Below are 25,795 nucleotides of genomic sequence, written 5' to 3' on the forward strand. Positions count from 1 at the left end.
TGCTGCCTCCACCTCTCCCCCTCCCCACCTGGAGCAGGTATGCTCAGCTGAGACCTGGTGCAGGACACATGAACAAAGTCCTGACAAAATTACGCTCTGCCTAATTTCCACCTGGCACCAAAGAGCCAAAGCTACCTCCCCACACAGCTGAGTGACCCAAGCAGTCAGCCGGGGGTGCAGTCTGACGGCATCAACTTGCAGACAGGGACCCAGCTGTTTGGAGTGAGAGGTGATCAGCGGCGAAGCCTGGGAGATGAGAGGCCCAGAACTTACCGGCCGAGGTTGTCAGAGAAGTTAATACCTTCACTCATCTTTCCTCCAACCACAGAGAGGAGCAGAGCACCTGTCACTGTGCCTCCCGCCTGGCCACAGCACTGCAGGAGACACCAGCCCAGTTATGGAGCCAAAGCCTGGATGCCACCCAAAATACTGGCAGCTGCCAGGTGTTCTCTGGACCCAAGGCCCGAGTTACACTTCTCACCTTAATGCACCTGGAATACTCCATCAGCACCTGCTCCACCTGGTTTGCTCTCTTGGGTTCCTGAAATATCTAAAGGAAAACAGACAATGTCTTCCAGAAAAGGGTTTCAGAATGCTTGGGTCCCAGGTATGCTCTTGGCCTTGTTTTCCAGACTGGGAAGTGGAGAAGCCCCCAGAATAAGGGGCTCCAGGGAAATCCTCCCGAGGGGATCAGCGGTTACAAGAGGTGGGGGTAAGGAGCTAGCAGAAGCCCAGACACAAGGCCTAACCTGATCTGACAGGCATGAGAAATCCTAGCAGGAACTCTGGGTGCCACTGTCCTTGTAAGTGGGAGTTCCAGCTGAGAGGTCACTCACCTTTTTCCTAACAGCCAGGCGGGCCAGCAGACCACTCTTATCCCAGTGGGCATACACCTGGCGTTGGTACTCATAGGAGGGGAAGAAACAGACCACCCCTCCAGGGACCACAGTGCACAGGTTACAGAGAATGCGGCCAGTCTCATCCATCTAATAAGGAAGGAAGACAGAGAGCCCTCCCTGGAGCCATAGCCAAACAGTGCTTCCTGACTTTGAGACTCAAAACCAAGTAGAGAGATCCTAGGGTGACTGCACTCATGCAGGAGACCTGTAGCCTAAAGGGCCCCCTGGGTAGGAATCAGAGATGGGAAGGTGCCGCCCTCCCTACCACACACATGCTAGTGCACCAGAGCTAAAACCTGCTGCTGGCAAGCCGCCGAGGCCTCCCTGCTCCAACTCCCAATGCCCGGTGGGCCACTGGGGACTAAGCACCATCTATGACAAATCGGACACTGAAAACCCCACGTGCGCCTCTCACGACGGGCCTCCAAGCCCGGCATCCCTGCCCAGGGCAGGGACTGACATAACCAGATGGCAAAAGAACCAAAGGAAACGAGCGGCTTTCTCATCAGGTTCATCCTCAAGGGAGGCCTCGAGGTTCTAAGAAAACGTACTTAACAGTCTAAGCGGTAAGGGCAGGGGGAAGCTCAGAGCTCCCGAAGAGCATCCAGGCAGGACACTATCCAGCCTGTGCCAGCTCCGTGGTGGAAGACCCCAGCACTCATCTCCCCAACACTGCAACACTGAGCATTGGCCAGGGTGCCTGGCACCCCCGGGGAAAGGCTGTGGTAAGGCGGGCTGGTACTAACCATCTGCGGCAGCTCTCTCTTCTGGTACGTGAACTCCAGCTGCTGGCTGGAGGGCCCACTGCAGACGACGAGGGGTAAGATATTTTCTAGAGGGATCACGTGACCTGCGGAGACCCAGGGAGGGCCTGAAAACGAGGTGCTGACAATTCTGTAACGCAGGGTCTGGAAAGAGCATTCCCCAACCCTGTCTTCCATGCCAGGAGAGCAATTCCCACACTCGCCCAGCTGCCTGCTTCCACAGCACCAGAGGGCGGTACTCGGCCCTCTCCATGGAGGCAGAGAACACAGTGCGGGAGCACAGAGACAGTGAGCTCACATGAGAGCTGGCAAAGCATGGCGCTCCCGCCTCATGGTCTCCTCAGCCCCTTGGGCCTGGTAAGAGCACAGGGTCAAACCGTGACAACAAGGGGCCGGAGTGTGACACGTGGCCCATTCCAGCCCGGACACGGATTCTCACCACAGGAAAACTCCACCACTCGCTCGGCTTCCACCCCAGCACAGGCCAGCAGCTGCTCCCGGAAGTCAGACACCTGCAGACCACAAGGGCAGGGCTCTGTGATGCCCCAGGGGGGCGGGGACTGCAGGCCTCAGCAGGCAGGGGGCCTTGGCAGGGAGGGAGGGAGAGCCGCACTTCGGGGAAGACAAAAGTCTGAGCTGGGAGGCAGTAGGTACATAAGAACAGAAAAAAGACGTAAAAAGTAAGGCAGATAACAAATTGGCAAAAATAAAAAATTAATGATACCCAGCATTGACAGTCGCAGTGAGACTGTGGGACTAGCAAAGGAAATCTGGTAAACTGGGCACAGTGCTTCTCACCCCCGGCTACGCAACAAGACCATCTGTGGGAATTCAAGACAAACCCGCATGCCCGGGCCCCAGCCTCAACTACTGGAGAAGAACCTCTGGGGCCGGGGGAGGGGGGGGAGATGTAAAGGGACATAAGCATCAGCAATTTTAAAGCACTCCAGGGTTTTCACCTACTGAATTAGAAAAACCCAAGTGTGACCCCTGTGTGGAGAAACGGGCACTCACCCACCGCTGGTGGGAGACAGAAGAACACCCGCTGGAGGGGAACTGGACATATTTTTACTTTTTAGCCTGGCAGTCCCCCTACCCAGGAGTGCCCCTGAAGATACAGTTCCACAAGCCAACAGTGCGCAGGGTCCGTGAGCGCACACCGCCCTTCAGGACAGCCCGGTGAGTGCACTCGCCGCACCCTCCTGCTGAGCGCGCCACGGCCAGCAGGCGGGACCCACACCGCGCTGGCTGCCGAACGGCCTGAGCACCACGACACACTGGTGACTGAACACCGGCGAAGTGTGGCCTTTGATATAAGGAATAAGGAAAGGAGAAAACTTAGTACACATATTTGCTTTAGTTTTGCAGAAAAATGCAACACAACTGTGCAAGGACAGACCAGCAGTCATAAAAATGATTGCCTCTGGGCACGGAGAGCAGCTTGGAGACGGACAGAAGTGGGACTTTCTGAAGGCATCTTTCTAGACACTTGACTTCTGAACCATATAGGTGTTTACATATTTTAAAAACATAATTAAATCAAAAATAAAAAAGCAAACTCTAAAACTGAAAACAGATGGCAACAAAGAGAGCCTGTCTGTTGCATTCACAACAGAAGCACACAAAGAAAAACCTGACTTCAGTGACTTCATATCCTTAGCAGGATACACTCTAAGGACAAAAAGTAAATGCAAAGAAATGAAATTTCAATCAGTAGTTCGCGGTTAGAATAATATTGGCAGTACATGAAAGTATTTGAAGTATATTGTGGGATATAGTGCAAATAAGTAATAAGATAGAGAAAATGTAATAAGAAACCAAACGTTCAGCTCAAGAGAAAAGAGATGCAGTGTAAGGTCAAATAAATTCACTGATTTTCTTTTCGAAATATCAATATGGACTCAGGATTTTTTAAAACCATCTTCCCGGTCTGTCTGCAGAAGGCCTAACAGCAATTATAATCCAGGAGCACAACAAACACCCCAGCCCCCAGACGTTGGTTTCCACACACCAATCCCCAAATAAAGAAGCCAGGTTATCTTGGAGAAATGAAGGGTTCCAGATCTGGGGCAAAGAAAGCCGAACGTGGCCTGGGACATTCTGCATTCCGTGATACCAAAAAGCAAGACAGCATCCCAAGGCTAAGGGGGCCTCGTCAAGGCCCCAGGGCAGCACGTGGGGCTCTAAGGGGCTGAGTCTGAGACACCTGAGCATCAAAAGTAGCAATGACCAGAAACGATTTTAATATGTGAACGAAAATCTACAAGTCTATACGAAAGAAAGAAAAATGGAAAACGAAAGCAACAGGGGTGGTTCTGGTGGTTGAGGAGAGGGACCAGCGTGCCGAGGAGCCTTCCACCGGCTCAGTCCTGTGCCAGGCATACCTTGAGGACAGAAATGGTTCTACGTGCCCCTGTTGCTGAAAACAGAAATACTGCAAATCACCTGAATACCTAACCAAAGAAGAATGCTTCTACAACATATTAGAGTCACGAAGCAGAGCAGAGCCAGAACGTGCTGGAATAAATGCGCACTACTGACAAGGAAAAATGTTTATGACATTTTGTTGCTGAATGAAAAAACCAAATCGTAGCAACAGCATGTACAGATAGAGATTTTTGTTTTTAAAATATGCATGGATGTTTGTAAAACTCGTGCACACAAAGACTACTATAACGATGCACACTAAAATAAATCTTTTGCTGGTGGAATTACGATCTATTTTTTTCCTGCTTTTGCTGGTCTCTGCTTTCTACAATGAAAGCATACTACTTCCTGTGTGTGTGTGTGTGTGTGTGTGTGTGTGTGTATGTGTGTGCGCGTGCGCGCGCGCCTATGAAGGTGGCATCTACGGTGGGTCTAAGAAAGGAATGGCACTAAGGCACCTAATGGGGCCTGCAATTCCAGAACAGCTGTCTTTGGGAGAAGTGTGTCCTGTGGCGCCAGAAGCACAAATCAGCAGCAGTGCCTCCCCGACCTCATCCCCTTCACTGCCCCCCCCCCCGCCCCCACCCCGGGCTAAAGGCCCAGGCATGAGCCAGTACAGCAATGCCACCTGGTGGACGCTGCTCGGCCTGCTCAAACCCCTTTCTGGTTTGGGGGCCCACTGGACAGGAAGAGGCCTGACGGTGCACCTTGCCCCCTGTCCTGTCCCATCCCAACTCTGGGGCACAAGAGGCTGGCTCTGGTTCCCTTACCGGCTGCATGGTGCCCCCCGCAATGACCACGGCCCGGCATTCCTTCACCACCTGGGCGAAGTGCACAGCTGGATTCAGGAGCAAGAATTTGAGGCTACTCTGACTAAGACTTCCTGAAAAAAAGACAGAGACGGCTCCATGGAGTAGGGCACAGGCTGTAGGCCCAACAGAGACTTCCATGAGTCTGAGGCTGTGTCTACATAGGAGCCACAAGATACCACTCTTTTTCATTAGATCCCATTTAATCTCCAGGACAACCCCGAGGTAGATAGCGCGATCATGTCCCTTTGCACACTGATCTTCAGAAAGACAGAGAAACACTGCTTGGAGGTGATGGAATCGAGACTCAAACCAAAACCCACCTAACTGTAACCACTAGACTACACGGCTTCTCTCACAGCCTGGCCTAAGACACCCCTCCTCACCACACTTCCACCACCCCACCCAGGCCACAGGAGACCAGTCACCACCACCGTTTCCTGACCCTAGCCCAGGGAGGTGCCAGGGTCGAGTCTTTTCATACTCTGGCTTCACAGCTCCATGCCAGCCCCTCCTTGGGATTACCTTGGCGGCTCAGAATGACCCTGCCATCCTGGTTGGCAGTGGTGAGGGCTGCTAGGAAGGATTCGATGTGCATCAGTGGGGAAGCCAGCCGTGGCACCCCAGCCTCGCCCTCCTCCACAGGGGTCACGGGAGCTGCGCAGAGCAGAAGGAAGAGGGTCTCGGACCACAGAGGAGGCGGGAGGGCCCCCTGCAGCGAGGTTAAAGCCATTCTCCGAGGGAGTGGAGTCCAGGCGTGAGGGACAGACCCCTGTCCCCCGCCCGCAGCCCAGTCTCCCACCTCCTGACTCACTCTTGGTCACTGCGGGCTGCAGGCTCTGCAGGAAGTGCTGAAACCCAGCCAGTCTGGGCTGCTCCCTGGAGGCTGCGAGGACGGTGCCGTACCTTTCCGTGAAGCCGAAGAGCTGCGACGGGGTAAGAGCACACGGGGGAATGACGGTGCAGCAGTGGGAGCCGGAGGGAGGTTCTGTCGCTCCCCAGAGAGACCGCAACTCACCCCCCACCACGAGGCCTCTGGTACCCCCGCCCCACCCGGCAAGCAGCGTTACAGAAAGGAGAAGGGGGCAGAGGTGACTGGAGTGTCCGAAGGGCAGGGGGTGGCCCTGGGGCGCCACGGACCCTGCCAGACCCGGGAGGGGGGCCGCACCTTTCTGCTGATCATGCTCCTCTCACAGTAGCGCCGCACCTGCGAAAGCAGACCCACCTCAGGCGCATGCAACAGTCAGCTGGAAGGAAGAAACCGCCGCCTTCCCAAAGCCCAGGGAACGCGACTCCCTGCCACCTCCTAGAGCGCCCACGGCCTCCTTGCGGCCAAGCGTGCCACCCTCCTCTGGGGTCACGCCTCTCCTGCCGCCCCCGCACACAGCGCGGTGCTCTCCCCCGACAAATGCGTGTGCACGGCTCCGACCCTCTCTAAAGGTACTCGGTAACAGTCAGTCCCCTCTGTTCTCCTTCAATAGGACGGCACCTAAGCTGAACCTTGAAAGATTAAGAGTTTAAAAAAACCTATATGAGGGACGCCTGGGTGGCACAGCGGTTAAGCGTCTGCCTTCGGTTCAGGGCGTGATCCCGGCCTTATGGGATCGAGCCCCACATCAGGCTCCTCCGCTATGAGCCTGCTTCTTCCTCTCCCACTCCCCCTGCTTGTGTTCCCTCTCTCGCTGGCTGTCTCTATCTCTATCAAATAAATAAAATCTTTAAAAAAAAATAAAAAATGAAAAAATAAAAAAAATAAAATAAAAAACCTATATGAGCAAAGGCACGAAGGAGGTAAAGCCTGGGGCTTGTTCGGGGATGCCTGGCGCGTCCGCTATGTGTAGCCTGGGAAGGATGACAGGGAGCTGAAGCCTTTGAAGATTTCTAAAAAGAGCACGATCTTTCAGTGGAGCTCCACTAGACTGCAGTGCAGGAGAGACATCAGAAGGGAGAGGGAGGGACAGCAGGGAGAAGGCAGCAGGAGAAGAGCCTGCCCTGACGTAGCAGCCGCGGGAACGGAAAGGCCACGGAAGTTCAAGAGCTATTTCCAGCTCTGCGGCCCAGCCCAACTGTTTGCATGCGGGACCCAACGGAAGAAAAAAGGAATCAAAAAGGCCTCAGATTGCCAGCCTGTCTGATGGGGTCATGGCAGTGCCAGGACCAACACGAGTAAGCTGGAGGTGTGAAGACAGATGGGAAGGCAGGAGGGAGAGCGACAGGGTCGGGAGTCCAGGGCTCGCACGCCAGGCACCATTTGCTCACTTGCACGTGGCCTGTGCCTGTCCCTCCTGGGGTAATGTCTCCCAGCCTCGGTCCCTCTGCTTTTGAATGGTGATAGTACATTGCCCCCCGGAGTCACAGAACCTGGTGCGCTGCCTTGAACGCAGTAAGTGCCCTGTATTATTAGTCACTTAGAATCCCTGAGTCGCGAGTCCGGCGACGGCGGCGGGAGCCTGCACAGAGGGCCCGGAGCGAGCTACCACCGCAGGCTGCACTCAAGCCCAAGGCCGGACTGGGGGGAGGGGAGCTAGTTCGCAGCCCCCTCAGCCCAACAGCAGGACCACGCTCCCGATGTTAACCCCTGCCCGGACCAGAAGCCCAGGGCAGAGACTGTGCCGGAAGGAAGATGGAACAAGGCAAAGGATCTGGGAATTTCTATTTGTGCTTATTTGGGAAAATGAAAGGCTCCTTTTCTTACCAATCCCTAGATTGAAGATTTATTTTTTTTCTTGCTGATGCAATGCTTTAAGGGTCAAGTAATTACAAACATCTATGCTGTAGGTCCTCAGACTTCTAGACTGCTTGAGGACAGAAGAAATTTCCTTTTTATTCCTCTGTCTTCACACAGTGTTCTGCTCACAGGTGGTAATAAAGATAAGGAAATGGGATGTGCGGACACAAAAAAGTGAAAATCTCTACCTTGAACAGGTTGATGTTGTCAATCTGGCTCTCAAAGAGGAAGTCATTGATGGTCTTCAGCTCCGTCCCTAGGGTAAACAAAGGGTCTTGGAATCCTTACTCTGAAGCCCACGGTCCCAGAGGTGACCTCAGAACCGGCTCAGAGCAGCTCTGGGCCTCGGAGGGCAGTCCTCTTACCTGTCTGCGAAAGGCTCTGTGTGTTGGGATTTTGCTTAATGTTCCCTAAAACACAGAATTCGAGCAGGTCAAGATGGTGATTCTCTGACCCCCAGCTTCTCACACTGAACACTGTACTCCTCAAAAAAGACAGCATTCGTATTTGAAAGGTTTTTTGCCATTTATAAGCACCAAAAAACCCCACTGAGAGGACAGCAGGCTCTAGGGAGCCTCAAAATCTGATCCACGTTTGCACACGGAGCCCAAAGCCTTGTGGATTTCATTCTTCTCACACCTCCTCCAAGGAGGCCGGGACCAAGTGACCACCCCACTTTATGCAGACGCAAGGAGATGCCCAGGGGCAAAGTAGAGATGGAAGGGAAGAACACCAGCATTCGACAAAATCCCTCCTGCAAAATGCTCCTTGGCTTCCTGGAGCTTCAGCTTGCATGTAAGCCTTCAGGAGTAAAGCCATGCAGCAAAGGAAAGGGTCGGTGACACAGAGCTGTGCTGCATGGGACCCAGAGCCACAAGAGTCCCTCCTACCAGGTTCATGAAGCAGAGGCAGGTCACATCCCTGCTCTGAGCTCTAGTTTACTCATCTGTCAACGAGGGTGAACATGCCTGCGCTTCTTTCTTTCCTCAAAGGCACACTCCAAAGTGACTTCACATAGTCCTACTAAACTATGTTGTTACTATTACCTGGAGAGTAGGGTCTGGCTCAGGACAGGGGGAAATAAACTAGGAATCTAAACAAGGATCTAAGGTCAGACAATTCAACTAAGCTATAAAAAATAAGAATCTTCTACATCAATGGCCAAGACAATTCTTGAGGATGCAGAAAACCCAGGTGTCCTGACTGGCACCCAGGGAATGGACCACAGGAAGCTTAGCGGGCCAGGGTCAGGGTGGGCACGACGCTCCTTACCACCCAACACAGTCACAAACTTCTCCAACAGATACAGGAGCTGCTTGATGTACATCAAGTTCTTGGCCTTCAGACGCTTCCTAAGGAGACACCAACGAACACGTGGTAGTACTGCACAAGCAGCTCCCCTTCCAAGCGCCTCAAGCTGAGGCCCTGCTCTCTAGTATCTTTCGAAGCAGGCCACGAACAATAACTAAGCCCCCAGAAAAGAAGGCTCGCCGCGGCTCAAGGCCTTCACAGCCAGTTGTCACGTCCCGAGCACCCTCGGCCCGTGTGGGGTACACACCACCACGACCAGGAGGGGAACAGGTCGCTGGCCTCTCTGGCGCTGGGCCCCCTCCAGAGCAGGATTTTTCCCTTCCCCCTCAGGAGGCAGTGTCTTACCCATATCGTTCCATATACTGGAGCAACTGGGAATGGGCCTGGCAGAGCTGAAGAGAACAGAGAATGGGGGTGAGGGCAGCCCAGGCTCTGAACAAGCAGCCAAGAGCTGTGCCAATGACATCTTAGATTATGCCTAGAAAATGCCAGCCAGGCCACATGGGAAGCAGGTAAACAGAGTAGGCCTGGGTACAGACAAAAGGCCTTGAGGCTGCTGGGAGCTGAGAGGCAAAGGAAGGGAGGTTCTGCCGCAGAATCCACACTGGGTCAGGGAACAAAGCAAGAGGCTGAATCTCTCAGGTAATGAACTCCCTGCTAGGTTTTACTGGGTTGGGCAGACGTGTTTTCCACTAAGCAGAGAGGTGGTTCAAGGTAACCATTACACCCTGGTCTAAGGTCAGCCCAGGCATTGGTCGGTAGAAGTGGTAGGGGTGCTTGGGTGGGTGGCTCAGTCAGTTAAGTGTCTGACTTCAGCTCATGTCATGATCTCAGGGTCCTGGAATCAAGTCCCGCATCAGGCTCCTTGCTCAGTGGGGAGCTTGCTTCTCTCTCTCCCTCTGTCCCTCCCCCCTGCCCCCCTACTCATGTGCATGCACCCTCTCTCTTCCCCCCTAAAATAATAAAATCTTTAAAGAAAAAAAAAAAGTGACGGGATGCCACGTGGGCTTCAAGGTCAGAAACCAGTGGTCAAGTCCCAGCTCCACCCACACTCATGAGCTCTGTGACCTTCCGCACCCTGCTTAAATGCCCCCAGAATCTCCGAGTTCTCAATGTTAACTAGGGACACCAGCCCACAGGCAGGCAGTGTGAAAACTTACAAGACTGCACACCTGCACAGCACAGCAGAGGTAATCTATCGATAGTGGTTCTCAGAAACCCTGCGCACTCCTCCAAGCAAGGCTAACAATGTCCAGCTACATGAGGACCCTGCTTCCCTCACCCTATCATCCTGGCTTACAGAGAACTAGGTATTAGCACCCTGGGCTGGACGGACTCTGAGCCACCTCGCCTGAGCTGGGTCCCCGTAGTTCTACGGTCTGCTGGAAAGCCAGTCAGGCCCTGACGATGCCACTGCCTCAACTCAGGGCACCCTCCCCCAAGCCACTGCCAGACCAATTCCAGGGCTTAGAGAAATGATCCACTTCCCTCCGCATCCCTCTGCATCCCTCTACCCCACGCAGGCCCTGGCCCAAGAAGGGAGAGGCCAACCCACCTGGGCACCGCTGACCTCCGCACTGTGAATGCCCGTGATGGTGTCGACCAGGTTGTGCGCCTCATCGATGAGCACCACCTGGCCCTGCAGCCGGATGCCCGCGGCCCGGCGGGTGGCCGCATGCAGCAGCATCTGGTAGGGCAGCACCACGAGCTGGGGAGAGGGGCGGCCGCCTGAGCACTTGGGGGGGCCCCTCCGGCAGGTGTGCCCCACCTACTCTAAGTGCCCGGTGCGAACGGTTTTAGTTGCCACGCAAGATGTGCGTGGGGACAGCTATAGCATGGTACTGTGCTTTCAGCACCAGACGCTTGCCTCCAGTTTTCTGTGGATCATACACGAAACAGACAAAACTGGAACCAGTCTGATTCTGACCGAACCAAGAGTGGGGGTGGGAGAGGGGAGCAGAGAGGAGTGTGGAACCCCTGAGGTTCCTCAAAACACAATGCACACCCCGGGCGTACTAGCAGGCAGCCCTGCCTTCTGGTCTTGGAGCTAACTACCTCCCAGCTGTGTGAATCCCCGAAAGTCACTTAACCTCTTTGTTTCAGTTTCTTCATCTGCAAAATGGACTTGATAAACTCTATCCCAAATGAGGCCTAAGGGCTGGAAGTCAGGGCAACAAAAATAAAAGCATTCCATAAATTTTTAGGTGCTACTTGTGAGGACGATTTTCCAGTTAAGAGTACTGGTTAGGTGAAACTCCAGAAAACTGGAAACTTAAAGGCCCAGCTTTAATCCTGCCTCCATTACTCACGTACTGTGAGAAAACAGATAAATTACTTAGCCTTTCTGGGCCTGTGTTCTCATGTGTACGTATGGGTAATACCTGCCTTTGCTTTTTCAGGGGGATACTACAAAGCAAAAATGAGGCAACAAGTGTCTCAAAAAGTCAAGATCATGAAAATCTCAGGACATCTTATTATTCTGCACACAGGTATCTATGGCACTGATCTTACAACGTGCAGACAGACCCCAGGAAAGGCATGCAACAATGGTGGGGGCTGGGAAGGTTCTAGAACGTCCCTTTGAACACCCATGCAACATAGTTCTGGGTAGTATACTAACAAGCATTTAACTGCCTTGTAAAATCATTACTAACATTGTTCCCTGAATCTCTGAAAGCCTACCTAATCTTTCCTGCTTGTATGGAATTCTCCACAAATGAAACCCTATTTCCAAAAGTCACTCGAATTAAGCAGTAGCACGAAGACAGTAAAATCATACCAAATAACAATATTTTTGATCTGTCAAATTGGCAGTTTTTCTCTGTATGTAAAGGTGAACCCCAACATGGCAAGTTTAGAGAAGACAGTCTTCTCCCACACTGGCAGGTAGGTGCCTACGTCAGGACAGTTTGTCTGAAAGGCCATTTGGAAACACATTTCTGTTCCACAGCACCCTGACTGCATCCTCTCAGCTTCCCACTGCCCTGCACCCCAAGACTCTGGTTTCTCTAGGACTGCACACCCCTTCCCAGTTCTTATCTGCTGTCCCCAGTAAGGCCAACTATTCCTGCAACCCAGAGCCACAGGGGACCCGGGGCTGCCCCCACCCCATGCACTAGGACAGAGGGGGTGACAGGTCACCAGGGTGCGGTGTGGTGAGTCCAAACACGGCCAGGGACATCCTCCTGAATTAAGAGGAATGAGGAAATCCCTCATGGCTGAGGCCACAGTTAGAGCCAAGAGTTACTGCCCAACCCTCCAGGGTCTTTACCTGGGCTGCTGGAATGGCAAACCGGCTCCCGTAATAGGGACAGGCCCGAGCCTCCTTCCCCAGCGCCACCAACTGCTCAATGTCCTTCACCCCCACCAGGACCTGGTCTCGGAGGAGATGCAGCTGCTCGTAGCTATAGAAGGGGCAGGCGGCCCGGTGCTCTTGCCTTCTCCTCTTGGGCTTCTCTTCCTCAGCTTTGCTCTTCTCTGAGGGGGCAAAGGCACAAGGAATGACACCTGTCCACGGGGCCAGCAGTGGGTCTATAACGCCAAGACCCAATTCCATGGGGCAGGGTCTAACAAACCCTTCCCAGTACTGCTTAGGATGGTCCTACCATTCTGGCATTTAACTCTGTGTTCTCTAGGAAAAGCCAATAAAATCACCTCAGAGCCAGGGCTCTGGACTAGACACTGACCCAAAAAGCAAAACGCCTTTTCCCAAGGAGACGATCTTTAGGAAGGTGCCAGCTGTCACTGTCTATCTCCCACGTCCCTGGTCCACTTGCAGCCTGCCCCCCCTTCTCAGTATGGCCCCAGGCTACACAAGCACCCCAGAGGCTCTCCACACAGCTCCAGGGGCTGGGGGCTACCATGTTTGCTTCTCTGCATCTCCATGCAGCGGTCATTGATAAGCTGCGCAGAACCCAGGGTTTTCACATCTTCGTTTATACAGAGATTCTAGAAGACAGAGGAGAAAGAGCTACAGCAATGGCTACATGATATACAGCAACCCTCTGGGGCCTCCCCAGCCCAGCCAACAACCAGGAGAGGCCGGTCCTCCCATTGCAGAGCCTGCCCTGGACCCACCATCCTTCCACGCCTGGAAGAGGAGGACGAAGGCCCAGGAGAGGGAGCAGGATGGCACCTGCACCAAGGCGCAATGCCTCTGCGTACCTGCCGAGAGCCGAGGGAGACAAGCCGGGTGTCCTTGCCAAAGGGGCTCCTCTGTACCTCGCGCACAAACTGAGCCAGCTGGGAGTGTGTCCGACTGCAGTAGTAAATCTGCTCCGAGGAGAAGCAGGGGATTTCAAAGAAGAATCTACACCATCTCCAAACATTCTCTGCACATCAAGGAATGCGTGGCCTAGCAGGCTGAGGGACCGGGGAGAATGGCCACAAACACACAAACCTCAAGCAACAGGACTCTGTCCCACAGCAGGTCTCAGCTAACGCAGGGCCGAGGCAGTCCCCGCCTCCCCCTCAGCTCCAGAATTTACAAGAATACCCACAACATGGAGCTCCTCCCGTCAGTCCTGCTCAGCCGTAAAGCCAGCCACTTCACAGGGCTTGGTCATCTTAGGACAGGCTGCCTCCCTGAGCTGTGGTTCCCAGATTAGATTCTGGGGAGCATGTCGGGGGTGGGCTGTCCACGCACACCTCCCAAAGGGTTTGGGGGCCAGGCTCGCAGTAGGGCAGGGGGAGCTGAGCTGTACTCTATGCTCTTCTGAGACTGAGAAAAGCAAGAAGAGGAGAAGAGAAATAGGAGGAAAATATCTACTTTCAACAGAGAAAAAAGTCTTACACAAATGAAACCAAATGTTTTTAAACATGACAGGTGTCAGAACCCTACGTACCTCATACCATGCCATGCCAATGAAAACACAAACAAGAGAAGAGGGAACCAAAGGGCAGGGTACTTGTGCTCCGGCCTGCCCCCACCTCCCACCAATCCCACAGACAAACACCACCGGTCCATGGGCCTGCCAAGTGAGCCCCTCAACACTGAGGTCTGGGTCTGGAACCCCAGAGTCAGGGGGCCAGAGGCTCTTTGTCTGAGAAAGCGAGAAGCAGTGGCTGTGGGGGGGTGGGGGACGGGACACAGAGCCCTGGACTCAGGACCAATCCCAGAATACCCAGGACACGATGTCTTACCTTAGTTACATGTTCTTCCTCTGGGTCATCCTCATCCTCGTCTACTCTGAGGGAAAAAAATAACACAGAAACTCAGAGAACTCGGGTCAACTAAAAACACACTTACTGAGCCTCTACTGTGGGCCAGCAACCAGCCCTGGACCTAAACCAGTAAGATGTAGTTGCTATCACCAGATGCCAGCAGAGCAGAGGCTGGAGCTCTGAGCCAGAGGGACAGACACATCCCAGCAACAAAGTCCCACCAAAGCAAGTGCTTGCTAGCTTGCTCACTCGCTCAGAGAGACACGCCGGCTAACACCAACCCCACCCTCCCACTGCCACTCATGAGGGAAAGGAGAAAGGGGCACAGTATTACCAAAACCTAGGCTCGGTGTCTGACTCTGTCCATCATCAAAGCCTACTCTGTCCTCACCGTCCACCCTCCAGCAAACTGGAGTTCTCTCAGCTCCCCACAGAACTTTGCTCTTTACCACCTCAGAGCCTTGGACATGCTGTTCTCTTTGCCTGGAAGGTGCTCTCCCCTCACCTCCTCTTTTACCTAGCCAACTCTGTCAACCTTGAGATGCCCGCATAAACACTGCCGCCTCTGGGCAGCCTGCCTCAACCTCCCCTAGAGGCTCGGCTGCCCCTCGACACAGTGCTGTAGCCCCCTGCACCTGTTCTTTGCAACACCCATCTCATTCAACATCACCCATTCTTGGTCTGTCCACCCCTCCAGACTCATGTCCACAGGCAGGACTTGGGGGTGTCTTGCTTCTATGAGGGCCGGGGAGTCCGACGCACGCCTGGAAACATAGCAGGAACTCCATGCACATTTCCTGAGGGAAGTCACGACTGACTGACTGACTAAAAGATGCTATCACCCAGAACCAGACAAACCTCTTCTCTCCTTGGCACCTCACCCTTCCCAGCAATGAATGAAGAGCCCACGTGCACTGAGGGACTGGGAGGGAGGTCAAGCCTGCGTTACAAGGCTGAATGGTTAGTCAACATTATTAGTCTAAGCTCCCCGAAAAACACAAAATCTTTTACAGATACACTCCCCCTACAGGGCCATCACTGGGATTCTTTTTGTTCACCTGGCAGATTAATTTTTTTTAAGGTAGAAATGCTGACTCCCTTGGGCAATTAGAAGAGGAGTTATTTATAGGGTTGCTTTTCCGGTCAATAAATAAATAATCGTTCCGCCCGCTTTGTCTGACAGGCCTTGATTTCAATCACGTACCACAAAGTAAGCAAACTCAACCAGATCTAGATAAGAAGTTGGAAGTGTGAAGAAATGAAGAGCGAAAATTTTATATTCAGAATTGGTTGGGGCGCCTGGGTGGCTCAGTCGGTTAAGCATCTGCCTTCAGCTCAGGTCACGATCCCCAGAGCCCTGGGATCCAGCCCCGCATCAGGTTCCCTGCTTGGCGGGGAGTCTGCTTCTCCCTCTCCACCACTCCCCCTGCTTGTGCTCTCTCACTTTCTCTCTCTCTCTCTCCCTCTCTGTCAAATGAATAAATGAAATGTTTTAAGAAAAAAAAAAAGAAAAGAAAAAAGAATTGGTTGTGTTCTCAGAGAGGCTCATGTCTGTCCAAATGCCAGGGCACTGGAAGCTGTAGAAGTTAATCTGCAGGATTAATGGCTCAGGCGCAGGCCCTAAGTAGCACTTTGTTTCTCTAATAGTCACAAACCCCACTCAAGTTCTTTCTCCTGTCCCCAGGGGGGCTCTCGAGGAGATGTACAAGAGTGGGCAAGTAATCCTGGAAGCAGGTGGCAAAGGGTTTACAGAGTACTTGCTGCTCCTACCTCCCCGAGGTGGGATGCGTAGAGGTCTGGCCATCTCAGCCCCAGGCAGGGTCAGAAGCTTTGGTTCTAATCCAGGTCCTGGAATCTGTGCTTAAGGGCAAGCCTCTGGCACCAACAAAGAAAAATCCAGGGCCAGATGATTTCACTGGCAAATTCTACCAAACATTTAAAGAAATGATGCCAAACCTTCTCCAACTCTTTCAAAAAACTGAAGAGGAACCTGACTCCCAAACTCATTTTACGGGGCCAGCATTACCCCAAAACCACAGCCAGATAATGACCCTACAAAGACAGGAAACTACAAGCGAGTATATATCCCCAATGAATACAGATGCAAACATTCTCTACAAAATACTAGCCAACTGAATTCAACAGCACATTAAAAGGATCATGCCCCATGATCAAGTGAGATTCCTGCCTGATACAAGGATGGCTCAATGTACGCAAATTAGTAAATGTGATACATCAATCAACAGAATGATAGAGAAAAGTCACATGATCATCTCAACAGACACAGAAAAAACAAATGACAAAATCCAACATCCGTTCATGATAAATTCTTGACATTCTTAGGTATAGAAAGAATGTACCTCAACACAACCAAGGCCATCTATGACAAGCCCACAGCTAACGTCATACTCAACAACGAAAGCTCTTCCACTAAGACAAGACTAAGACAAAGGTGCCCACTTTCACCTCTTCTCTGCAACACAGAGGAAGTCCTGGCCAGACCAATCAGACAAGAAAAAGGAAGAAAAATCATCCAAACTGGAAAGGAAGAAGTGAAACTACGTGCTCGCAAATGACACGATTATACATAGGAAAAGCTGAAGATAGCACCAAAAACCCATTAGGACTAATTAACAAATTTAGCGAAGTCGTAGGGTACAAAATCAACACATGAAAATCAATTTCATTTCTGCATGCTAACAATGAACTCTCCAAGAAAGAAATAAAACAGTCTAATTTACAATGGCATCAAGAATAATAACATTCTTAGGAGGTAAAGATTTACACACTCAGAACTACAAGACTTTGATGAAAGAACCTGAAGACACGAATGACAGACTGTCCCATGTTTGGAGGTCAGAAAAATTCATGTTGCTAAAATGTCCACACTACTGAAACCCATTTATAGATTCAGTGCAATCCTGTATCAAGAATCCAAAAATACTTTTAACAGATATAGAAAAAAAAATCCTAGAAATCATATGGAACCACAAAAGACCCCAAATAGCCAAAGCAATCTTGAGAAAGAACAACAAAGCTGGAGGCATCACACTTCCTGATTTTAAACAGTATGATAATCAAAAGAGTACAGTCCCGGCATAAAAACAGTAGAGTAATCAAAGCAGGATGGTACTGGCATAAAAACAGACATATGAGACCAATGGAACAGAACAGAGCCCAGAAATAAACCCATGCATATAAAGTAAAGTAATATTTGACAAAGGAGCCAAGAATACTCAATGAGGAAAAGACAGTCTCTTCAATATGGTGCTGGGGAAACTCAACAGTCACATGCAAAAAATGAAACCCAATCCCTATCCTACGCCGCTCACAAAAACTAACTCAAAGTGTATTAAAGACTTAACTGTAAGACCTAAAATCATAAAACTCCTAGAAGAAAACATAGAGAAAAAGCTTTATGACATTGGTCTTCACAGTGATTTTTTCAATATGACATCAAAAGTATAAGCAAAAGGGGCGCCTGGGTGGCACAGCGGTTAAGTGTCTGCCTTCGGCTCAGGGTGTGATCCCGGCGTTATGGGATCGAGCCCCACATCAGGCTCCTCCGCTAGGAGCCTGCTTCTTCCTCTCCCACTCCCCCTGCTTGTGTTCCCTCTCTCGCTGGCTGTCTCTATCTCTGTCGAATAAATAAATAAAATCTTTAAAAAATATATATATAAGCAAAAAAGGGAAAAATAAACAAGCGGAACTATGTCAAACTAAAAAGCTTTTGCACAGCAAAACAATCAACAAAATGGAACGGGAACCAAAAAATGGGAGAAAATATGTGCGAACCACCTACCTGATTAAGGGGCTTATAACCAAAATATATAAGGAACTCCTACAACTCAACAGCAAAAAAGCAAATAATCCAATTAAAAATGGCCAGAGGAACTGAATAGACATTTTCTCGAAGTCATACAAATGGTCAACAGGTACATGAAAAGATGCTCAACATCACTGATCCCCCAAGAAAACGCAAATCAAAACCACAATGAGCTATCACCTCACACCTGCTAGAATGGCTACAATCAAAAAGATAAGTGTTGGCAAAGGGCGCCTGGGGGGCTCAGTCGGTTAAGGGGCTGCCTTCTGCTCAGGTCATGATCCCGGGGTCCTGGGATGGAGCCCTATGTTGGGCTCCCTGCTCAGCGGGGAGCCTGCTTCTCCCTCCTTCCCCCCACTCCCCCTTGGGTGCACACAGGCGCACAAATAAATAAATAAATATATAAATCTTTTTTTTTTTTTTTAAAGTGTTGGCAAGAATGTGGAGAAAAGGAAATCTGTGCCCTGTGGGCGGGAACGTAAATTGGTGCGGCCACTCTGGAAAACAGCATGGACGTTCCTCAGAAATTAAAAATATTAAGTAGCATATAATCCAGCAAGCCCACTTCTGGGCATATATCTGAAGGAAACGAAACCCGTATCCCAAGGAGATCCCTGTACCTTTCTGTTCGTGGCAGCAACTAATGAAAACAACCAAAGTATCCACTGACAGATGAATGGATAAAGAACATGTCTCTGCCTCTCTCTCTCTCTCTCTCTCTCACGCACACACACACACACACACACATACACACTGAAATAGCCACAAAAAGGAAGGCAATTCCGCCATTTGTGACAATACAGATGACCCCTGACGGCATTACAGTAAGTGATGTAAGTCAGAGAAGGACAAATTCTGTGTCATCTCATCTGCGGAATCTAAAAAACCAGACTCCTAGAAACAGAGAGTAGACTGCTAGGGGCTGAGAAGTGGGGTGAAGGCAGTCAAAGGGTAGAGATCATCAGAACTATCATTAACAAGACCGTACTGTGTACTTAGAGATGCCCGGAGAGCACATCTTTAAAGAAATAGGTTTAAGTAACCTCATCAGAGTGATGATTTTGCAATGCACACGCGTACCAAACCATCATGGTGTGCATCTTAAACTCACACAATGTCACATCCCGATTACATCTCAATAAAGCCGAAGGGAAAAAAAAGTCAGGGCAGCCGCGACACTGAGCTCTTTGGGTGAAGTTAGAAGGTGCACTGCAGACAGGCTGTGAAGGTTTTCTCCATCACGAGTCAACAGAAGGTTTCAGACCCTGCAGTTACACTCTACACACATGGTGACCACAGTGTCAATGACAACGTCGGACACATGGGACCTGGAGTCACCTTTAGAGGAGCAAGAGACACCCCTTCCAAGCTAGGAGCCCAAGAGGAATGACCTCTAGGGGCACTGCTGCCTTGGGAGAGAGCCGCTGATGTAAAAATGACCTAATGCCCTTCCTAATGCCCAAACCCAATCAGGTCACTCCCCTGCTTACAACCTCCCGCAGCCCCGAGACACAGGGAAAGACACCAGACCTCTCGGTGGAACTACAAGGCCCAAACAGACAACTGCCTCTTCGTTCCCTCTCTTCCTCGTTCGCTCTTAGCCCCTGGGCCTTCTCTGTGTCCCTCGAACCCACCAAACCTGCGCCCCTTTCTAGACCAGGGCACCGGCAGGCCTCTGACTAGACCTCTCCTACCAGGTCTTCCCATGGCTCTTTCTCGCTCCTTCATCACCTCCTCAGAGGCCTCTCCTGGCTTCACCTAGACATGCGACCCCACACTCTACCCACTGCACCCGGTTTCACTTTCCTCATGAGCAAATGCGCTCATTTCATGAAGCTACCACCTGCGCGTCTGTCCCACCCCACCCCAACCACATGCAAGCTCTCCAAGGGCAGGGGGCATGCCCGGCGTACTTGGCATCGGGAACCACGCCGCACTAGAGCAGACCCTCAAAGGTCATCTGCGCCACTAAAGCATGAATGAAAAAGGAGATCCCACGAGGGGCGGCGCAACCTCCGAATAGCCTCGCTGTCATCTTGAGTGTCTTCTACTCCACCCAGCAGCTTACTGCTCACAAATCAGCAACCCAGGCCGAAGCCAGACGGTGGAAAGAACAACTCAGGCTAAGGATACGTTGATGGTTTCCGTCCTCAAGCTCCCACGCGGCAGCCTGGGAGCAAAGAGCACGTGACCTGGAGCCGGCCCGGCTGGGTGCAAGTCCCTGCTCCTCGGCCTCCTGGCCGTGCGGCCTCGGCTAAGGCACAGCCCCGTGCCGGGTGTGACGGGGAGACACAAACCTCGCGAGGGTAGCAGAGGTCATACCCACGCAGCCAGGGCCGGCAGAGGGAAGGGCTGGCCACCGCGGTCACCAGCAGTGACGCACGCTCACGAGGAGCCTGGCTGAGAGCTGCGGCAGGGGGCTGGCACTCACCCCTCCGGAGGCCTCGCGAGGCACAAAGCAGCTGCCTCTCTTCGGGCACAGGAGCTGCCGCCGTGGGAGCCCCACGCAGGCGGGGGCGGGGGTGAAGGAGAGGCGCCATCTTACCCACTAGCCGCTCCCTTCTCCTCGTCGCTCTCATACTCGGCGAGGACCAGCTCCTCCTCCCCACATGCCAGCTGCTCTCGTGGCTCGGCCTCTGCTCCCGCCGCTAGCATCTCCCTGCTGAGGCGGAGGAGACGCTCCATTTCCTCTTCCTCCTGTCTCTGTGTGGGAGCGTCACAAGCGGGAAAGGGAAAGAAACCTCAGTACGGCCCCCCCCAACCGAGTTTGCCTCCGAGTGGCTACCACTGAGGACAACGCACACGCCACCGCCACGGGCCTCGCTTTCCTACCGGAGTCCACACCCCGTATCGATAGCTCAGCTCAAGCTGCAGCTACTGGGTGATGGGAACTTAGCCGGCGGGGGTCGGGGGCGGGGGTCGGGGCCGGAAGACCCGGCCACTCCCCCACCGAGCGACACCGTAAGGCCCCCGCAGCGCGACCTCTGCCGCCCCAGCAGAGACGCTCACCGCGCGCCTGGCGGCATACTTGAGCTGCGCGTTGTGCCGGATCTGCTGCAGGCGCTCCTCTCGCTTCTTCCTCCGGACCTGCTCCTCCTGGAGGGTAAAGTAGCCAGAAAGGAAACTCCTGCAGGAAGTCCCAAACCACGCCCTTCTTAAAGAGTCTGGGGCTCAGCCCAAGGCCTCGGCACCTGGGGCAGGGCGGGGCGGCTCTCCCCTCCGTGGCCAACACTCCAGGGGCGGCAGCATCCCTGACCCTCCCTCCCAAAGCCACATACTCTCAATCAAATTCATTCCCTTAATGGAATTCGCAGCCACGGAACTGTGTTACCAATGGCAACAGTGAGGCGCCTTTCCCAGGTGGGTAATGAATGGAACTGTCCACCCTCTGTCTAGAGGCCTGTTGACATCAGCTTTAAAAAGACAGCACGGGCGCAGCACCACTGGCTCAAGAAGGCACCGAGGAGGCAAAGGACACGCTAACTCCCAGAACCAACCCCAAAGTACCAGCCAAGCCCTGTTTCCTGGATGGTTCCCACCTCCCATCACCCCAGAGCTTACCTTCAGTCGGTCCACCAGGTCCCTTTCTTCTTTCTTCTGTACAAACTGAGTCACCCAGTCAGGCTCTCCCGCAGGCCTCGGGGTGTCTGGGGTCTCTTTGCAGGAGGATGAGAGAGACGGGGGCTGCTCCGTCCCGTCACTTAAGGGGATAGTTCCAGTTTCAAGGAGACGTGCCTCTTCTTGATGCTTCTTCTGCTCAAAGTCACGGAGCCAGGAAAGGGCCCCACAAATAAGACTTAAAGATTTTCCCTACAGGAAGAAAAAGGTCTTCAAAAACGAGAACAAAAAACCAAAGCTTTCCAAATGACGTTTCCCATTTTAATAAAGCCTTCGAGGAAGGTCTAACTTTAAATATTAGAAGGCACTCTAAGACCAACCTGGGAAAGGACAGGAAGAGAATTAGCAAAAGGATAGCCAGGAAAAATAGAAAAAAAGAAGAAATAAAAATAAAGTTCTTGCTTTAATTATAGAGCTCACTGTTCCTAAAATAATTTAATGTGGCTTATCAGGTTACATATAAGTACTGCAAGTTAACATAATTAGAAGCTGAGGAATTAGATAAAAGCTCCAAAAAAGAATTAAGGCCAAAAAATACATGGCTTGAAATCCTATATACTAAGGGGGAGCCACATTTGGCTCTATGCTTTAATGCAGCCCATGTGCAGACAGACCATGATCAGTCCCGTGAGTCCCAGGCTTCAAAAAATTTTTAAAGCAAACTAATTGCTCTGGAGAACACAATTCTTAATTTAAAGACCAGAATATTCCCTGTGGGCCACTGCTGCGGGTTCAGTTGTGTCCCCCCTCAAATTCGTCTGTAAGTCCTAACCCTGAGTGTCTCAGAATGTGACCTTATTTGGAAATAGTGTCACTGCAGATGTGTTTAATTAAGAAAGAGGGGGGCCCTGATCCAGTAAGACTGGTGTCCTTACACAAAGGGGAAATTGGGCCACCGAGGCACCGCCAGAGGGAAGGCGATGCGGTAAGACAGAAGAGGATGGCCACCTACCAGCCGAGAGGGCCGGAACGGCGTCTCCTCTTGCGGCCCTCAGACAGAACCCTCCCTGCTGACACCCTGAGTCTGCACTTATGGCCTCCTGAGCTGTGAAGAGTAAGCTTCTGTGGTTTAGGCCCCCAGCTTGCGGAACTCTGTAACAGCAGTGGGAGCACTAACACAATCCTTCTGGAAGGCCGCTGTGTGGGTTCCCTAAGGCCGCTGCTGCTGGGGTCCAAAGGGCAGTTCAGTGCAGACAAGTCTCTGCAGCAGCCAACATGTTCTGGTCAGGCAGTCAGCTCTCCGAGCCTGCTTAACCCAGGGGGACCTCAGAGTATCCAGATAGGTCCTGAACCTAACATGGGCTTGAACGACCCATATGTAAAACGCACAGTCTTCAGAGCTGGGGAAGAGCGGGGCATACCGGCTAAGGCTTCAGACTCTGGCCTTCCTGGCCCAATACTGGCTCTTCCACTCACCAGCTCTGTGACGTGAGGCTAACCTCTCTAGGTTTGTTGGCTCCACACATGCAAAAATGAGAAGTTAAAAAAAAAACAAGAAAAAAAAAGGAGGCAGGAAGTGTGTGTGTGTGTGTGAGACAGAGAGAGAGAGAGAGAGAGAGAGAGAATCTTCCTCAGAATTGCCGCAAGCAGTAAGTTCATACCCATAAAAGCTAATACCTACACCAGGATCAGAACAATACCCGATACATAAGTGAGCAATAGGAGCTAGCTTTTTTTTTTTTTTTTTTTTGCTATTTTTAAGTAATAGCAGTAGGATTATTACGTCCTGGAATAAGAACCTATTTCATGAAATTCTTAAAAGGCCCTATGACAGAATGGCACTTCTGAACAATGAATAGATGACATATCTTTGGAAAAGCCCCCTATATGCCACTTCTCTCAGCTTCTGATAAATACAGAATGGCAAAAACTTCCGAACAGCACTCCCCAGCACCCTCCACTGGGAAGTGAGCTGAGGAAGTTCCTAAGGGAACGTCAAAGTTACCTTCCAGCAACAACTGTGAACACACTCTATCACAAAGACAAAGGAAAACTGAGGCCCACAATCCTATATCTTCTAGTAAGACAACAAAAATTTAAATTGGAAAATGTTAAAAGCATGTATGACCAAATGCTCACCTCGGTTAGGAAATAAATTTAATAAAGTACCCACAACACACCCGGCTTTGAACAATGTTACTTCGTGGGGTACCATCCAAGACATCACGGTTATAAAATTTATGCCTGGTTAGTTCACGCGTTCTAAACACCCACACTGTAGCAAGCACTGGGCTTGACGCTGTGAAGGAGAGTTCTCTAGAAAATGCCCACAGGTGCAAACTTACACGAACCACGGGGCATCACATTTCCCTGTGAAGCATGGGCTCCAGGTGGAGAAGTCAGCACAGTGTGGCAGACTCATGAAAGGCTAGAAAGGGGACACGGACAAGTGAAGCAGGCATCATCAGGAGTTAAGCCGGGAGCTTGGCCACCAAGGCAGAGGTCCAGCAGGGGAGGCACCACGTGTAACGGTATGGCACCCGTGTGAGCAGTGGGGCGCCAACAACAGGAGGCAGGGCTTACTAGAGGCAGGATTTAGACAATGTCAGAATGGGACGGTAACTGAAGTCACAACAAGGACAGGAGGCCCTGGAACCATCATTAAGAAAGGGCTGGGCAGAGGAACAGGATGCATGGAACGGGCAGAAGGCTGAGATGGGGACCTGAGCCTTCAGGTTAAACGGCAGAATGAACACATGCTCTGTGTTCTTTTCTGAAACATGCTAAAATTACATCAAAGGAATAAAAGAACCTTAAACCCACAGAAACAAAGAAAGTGGAAGAAGGGAAAGTAACAGGTTTTAGGAGATGGGAAGCAGAGAACCAAAACTGAGAGGAGTAAAGGATGCTAAGCCTAAGTGCCTGCGAGATCTCCCCCGATCCCTCCTCAGAAACCCCAAAATTGCCAAGGACGTCCCCTCCCTGCAGAAGACAGGATGTGTACCCTCTGGAGGAGCTGAATCAGGAGGGCTCTGGAGATGGCGGGTCGAGTGAGCGGTGGGGAAGAGGGCCGGACTCAAAGCAGGACACTAAGTGAAAGACCATGCACCCGAAGCCGCTTCCCCAGGACACCCTCAAGAATACTGGCCATCAGGTTGGGACCAGAAGGTAAGAGTTTAAAGGAGCCTTCTCTGGAAAAACTGGATGGCTCGAGAGAAATCACACAGACACTGGTCACTGGAGGCCCCACCAGAGAGGCTAGCCCATCAGTCCACAGCCAGCCTGCACCACGGCCTGTCGGTCAGCCCTGTGGTGGCTTTTTCTTGAACACCAACAGAAGACAGCCAAGGATCACCAGACATTTGAGGAAAGCCTCTCAACAAAACACAGAACCCAAACTGGGGGAGGGAGGAGGATGGACGATGAGATGACGCAGGGTGGAAGAAATTCAAAAATGCTACTTTAACTGACATCCTCAGAAAGATATTATTTCCATGAAACAAGAACAGGATGCTATTTTTAAGAAGCAGGGGATACGAACAAGTTCTTAAATATTAAAGATAGGATAACAGAAATAAGCTGAATAGAAAGACTGGACAACACAGTCAAAGGAATCTTGAAGAAGTAGAACTCAAAGCAAAACAAAACAAAAACAAACCAATACGCCCAAAGAGGCAATTAGAAGAACAGAAAATTACGGGATTAAGCAGGAGGTCCAAAACTCAAAGAATGGAAGTACCCGGAAGATTATCAAGTGTGTGAAAACATCTCAGAATGGAAAGATAGAAGCCTCCAGATGCAAAGTGCCCACCAAGAGGCCAACACAAAGAACTAAACACACTCATCGAACCGATCAACACGAGATTTCAGAAGACAAAGGAGAGAGGACAGCCTGAAACTCTGGAGGGCAGGGTGGATCGGTCACCCAGGACTGCGGTGCAGGCTGCACTGGACCTCCCAGTAGCAACAATGGAAAGCAGAAGGTAGAGGGAGCACCTGTGAGGGAAAAGCATTCTGCAGGGAGAATGATCTACCCAACCGACGAATCACTACCAATCAAGTGAGAAGGCACATTCATACATTTTCGGACCAGTGAAGTCTCAGAATCTTACCTCCCATACAATCCTTCAGGAACGTTCTCTACCAAAACAAAGAAGTGAACCAAGAAGATATGGAATCCGAGAAACAGAGAATCCAACACAGAAAAGAATACACAGAACAACATGGAAGAATCCCCAAGACATTATGCTGGCTGAACAAAAGCAGCTAGTCACAAAACAGTACTTACCGGAAGATTCCATTTTCCTGAC

General features: G+C 51.4%; 1 protein-coding gene across 10 annotated transcripts in view; it reads right to left on the reverse strand.

Moving 5' to 3' along the window:
* DDX11 (DEAD/H-box helicase 11) overlaps positions 1–25,795 on the reverse strand; it is a 34,505-nt gene that overhangs the window by 2,070 nt on the left and 6,640 nt on the right. For 8 of the 10 annotated variants that reach the window (XR_007189479.2, XM_026502687.4, XM_048216876.2 and 5 more), the window contains 21 exons: positions 21,489–21,737; positions 20,937–21,023; positions 20,473–20,630; positions 14,081–14,126; positions 13,103–13,210; positions 12,799–12,886; positions 12,210–12,415; positions 10,494–10,646; positions 9,284–9,330; positions 8,900–8,979; positions 7,993–8,037; positions 7,816–7,883; positions 6,068–6,106; positions 5,714–5,825; positions 5,425–5,556; positions 4,861–4,973; positions 2,103–2,175; positions 1,646–1,749; positions 837–986; positions 482–550; positions 274–374 (listed from right to left, as the gene is read on the reverse strand). Coding sequence is in view for 9 of the 10 variants with exons in the window: in XM_026502687.4 (XP_026358472.3) it covers positions 274–374; positions 482–550; positions 837–986; positions 1,646–1,749; positions 2,103–2,175; positions 4,861–4,973; positions 5,425–5,556; positions 5,714–5,825; positions 6,068–6,106; positions 7,816–7,883; positions 7,993–8,037; positions 8,900–8,979; positions 9,284–9,330; positions 10,494–10,646; positions 12,210–12,415; positions 12,799–12,886; positions 13,103–13,210; positions 14,081–14,126; positions 20,473–20,630; positions 20,937–21,023; positions 21,489–21,737 (2,228 nt within the window). In the remaining variant the exon portion in view is untranslated. Of the gene's footprint in view, positions 1–273; positions 375–481; positions 551–836; positions 987–1,645; positions 1,750–2,102; positions 2,176–4,860; positions 4,974–5,424; positions 5,557–5,713; positions 5,826–6,067; positions 6,107–7,815; positions 7,884–7,992; positions 8,038–8,899; positions 8,980–9,283; positions 9,331–10,493; positions 10,647–12,209; positions 12,416–12,798; positions 12,887–13,102; positions 13,211–14,080; positions 14,127–20,472; positions 20,631–20,936; positions 21,024–21,488; positions 21,738–25,795 lie in introns of those variants that run through there. The other 2 variants (XM_048216875.2, XM_057303209.1) reach the window with 2 other exon arrangements.

The sequence above is a fragment of the Ursus arctos genome, unplaced genomic scaffold (genome assembly GCF_023065955.2).
Source record: "Ursus arctos isolate Adak ecotype North America unplaced genomic scaffold, UrsArc2.0 scaffold_26, whole genome shotgun sequence".
Taxonomy (NCBI): domain Eukaryota; kingdom Metazoa; phylum Chordata; class Mammalia; order Carnivora; family Ursidae; genus Ursus; species Ursus arctos.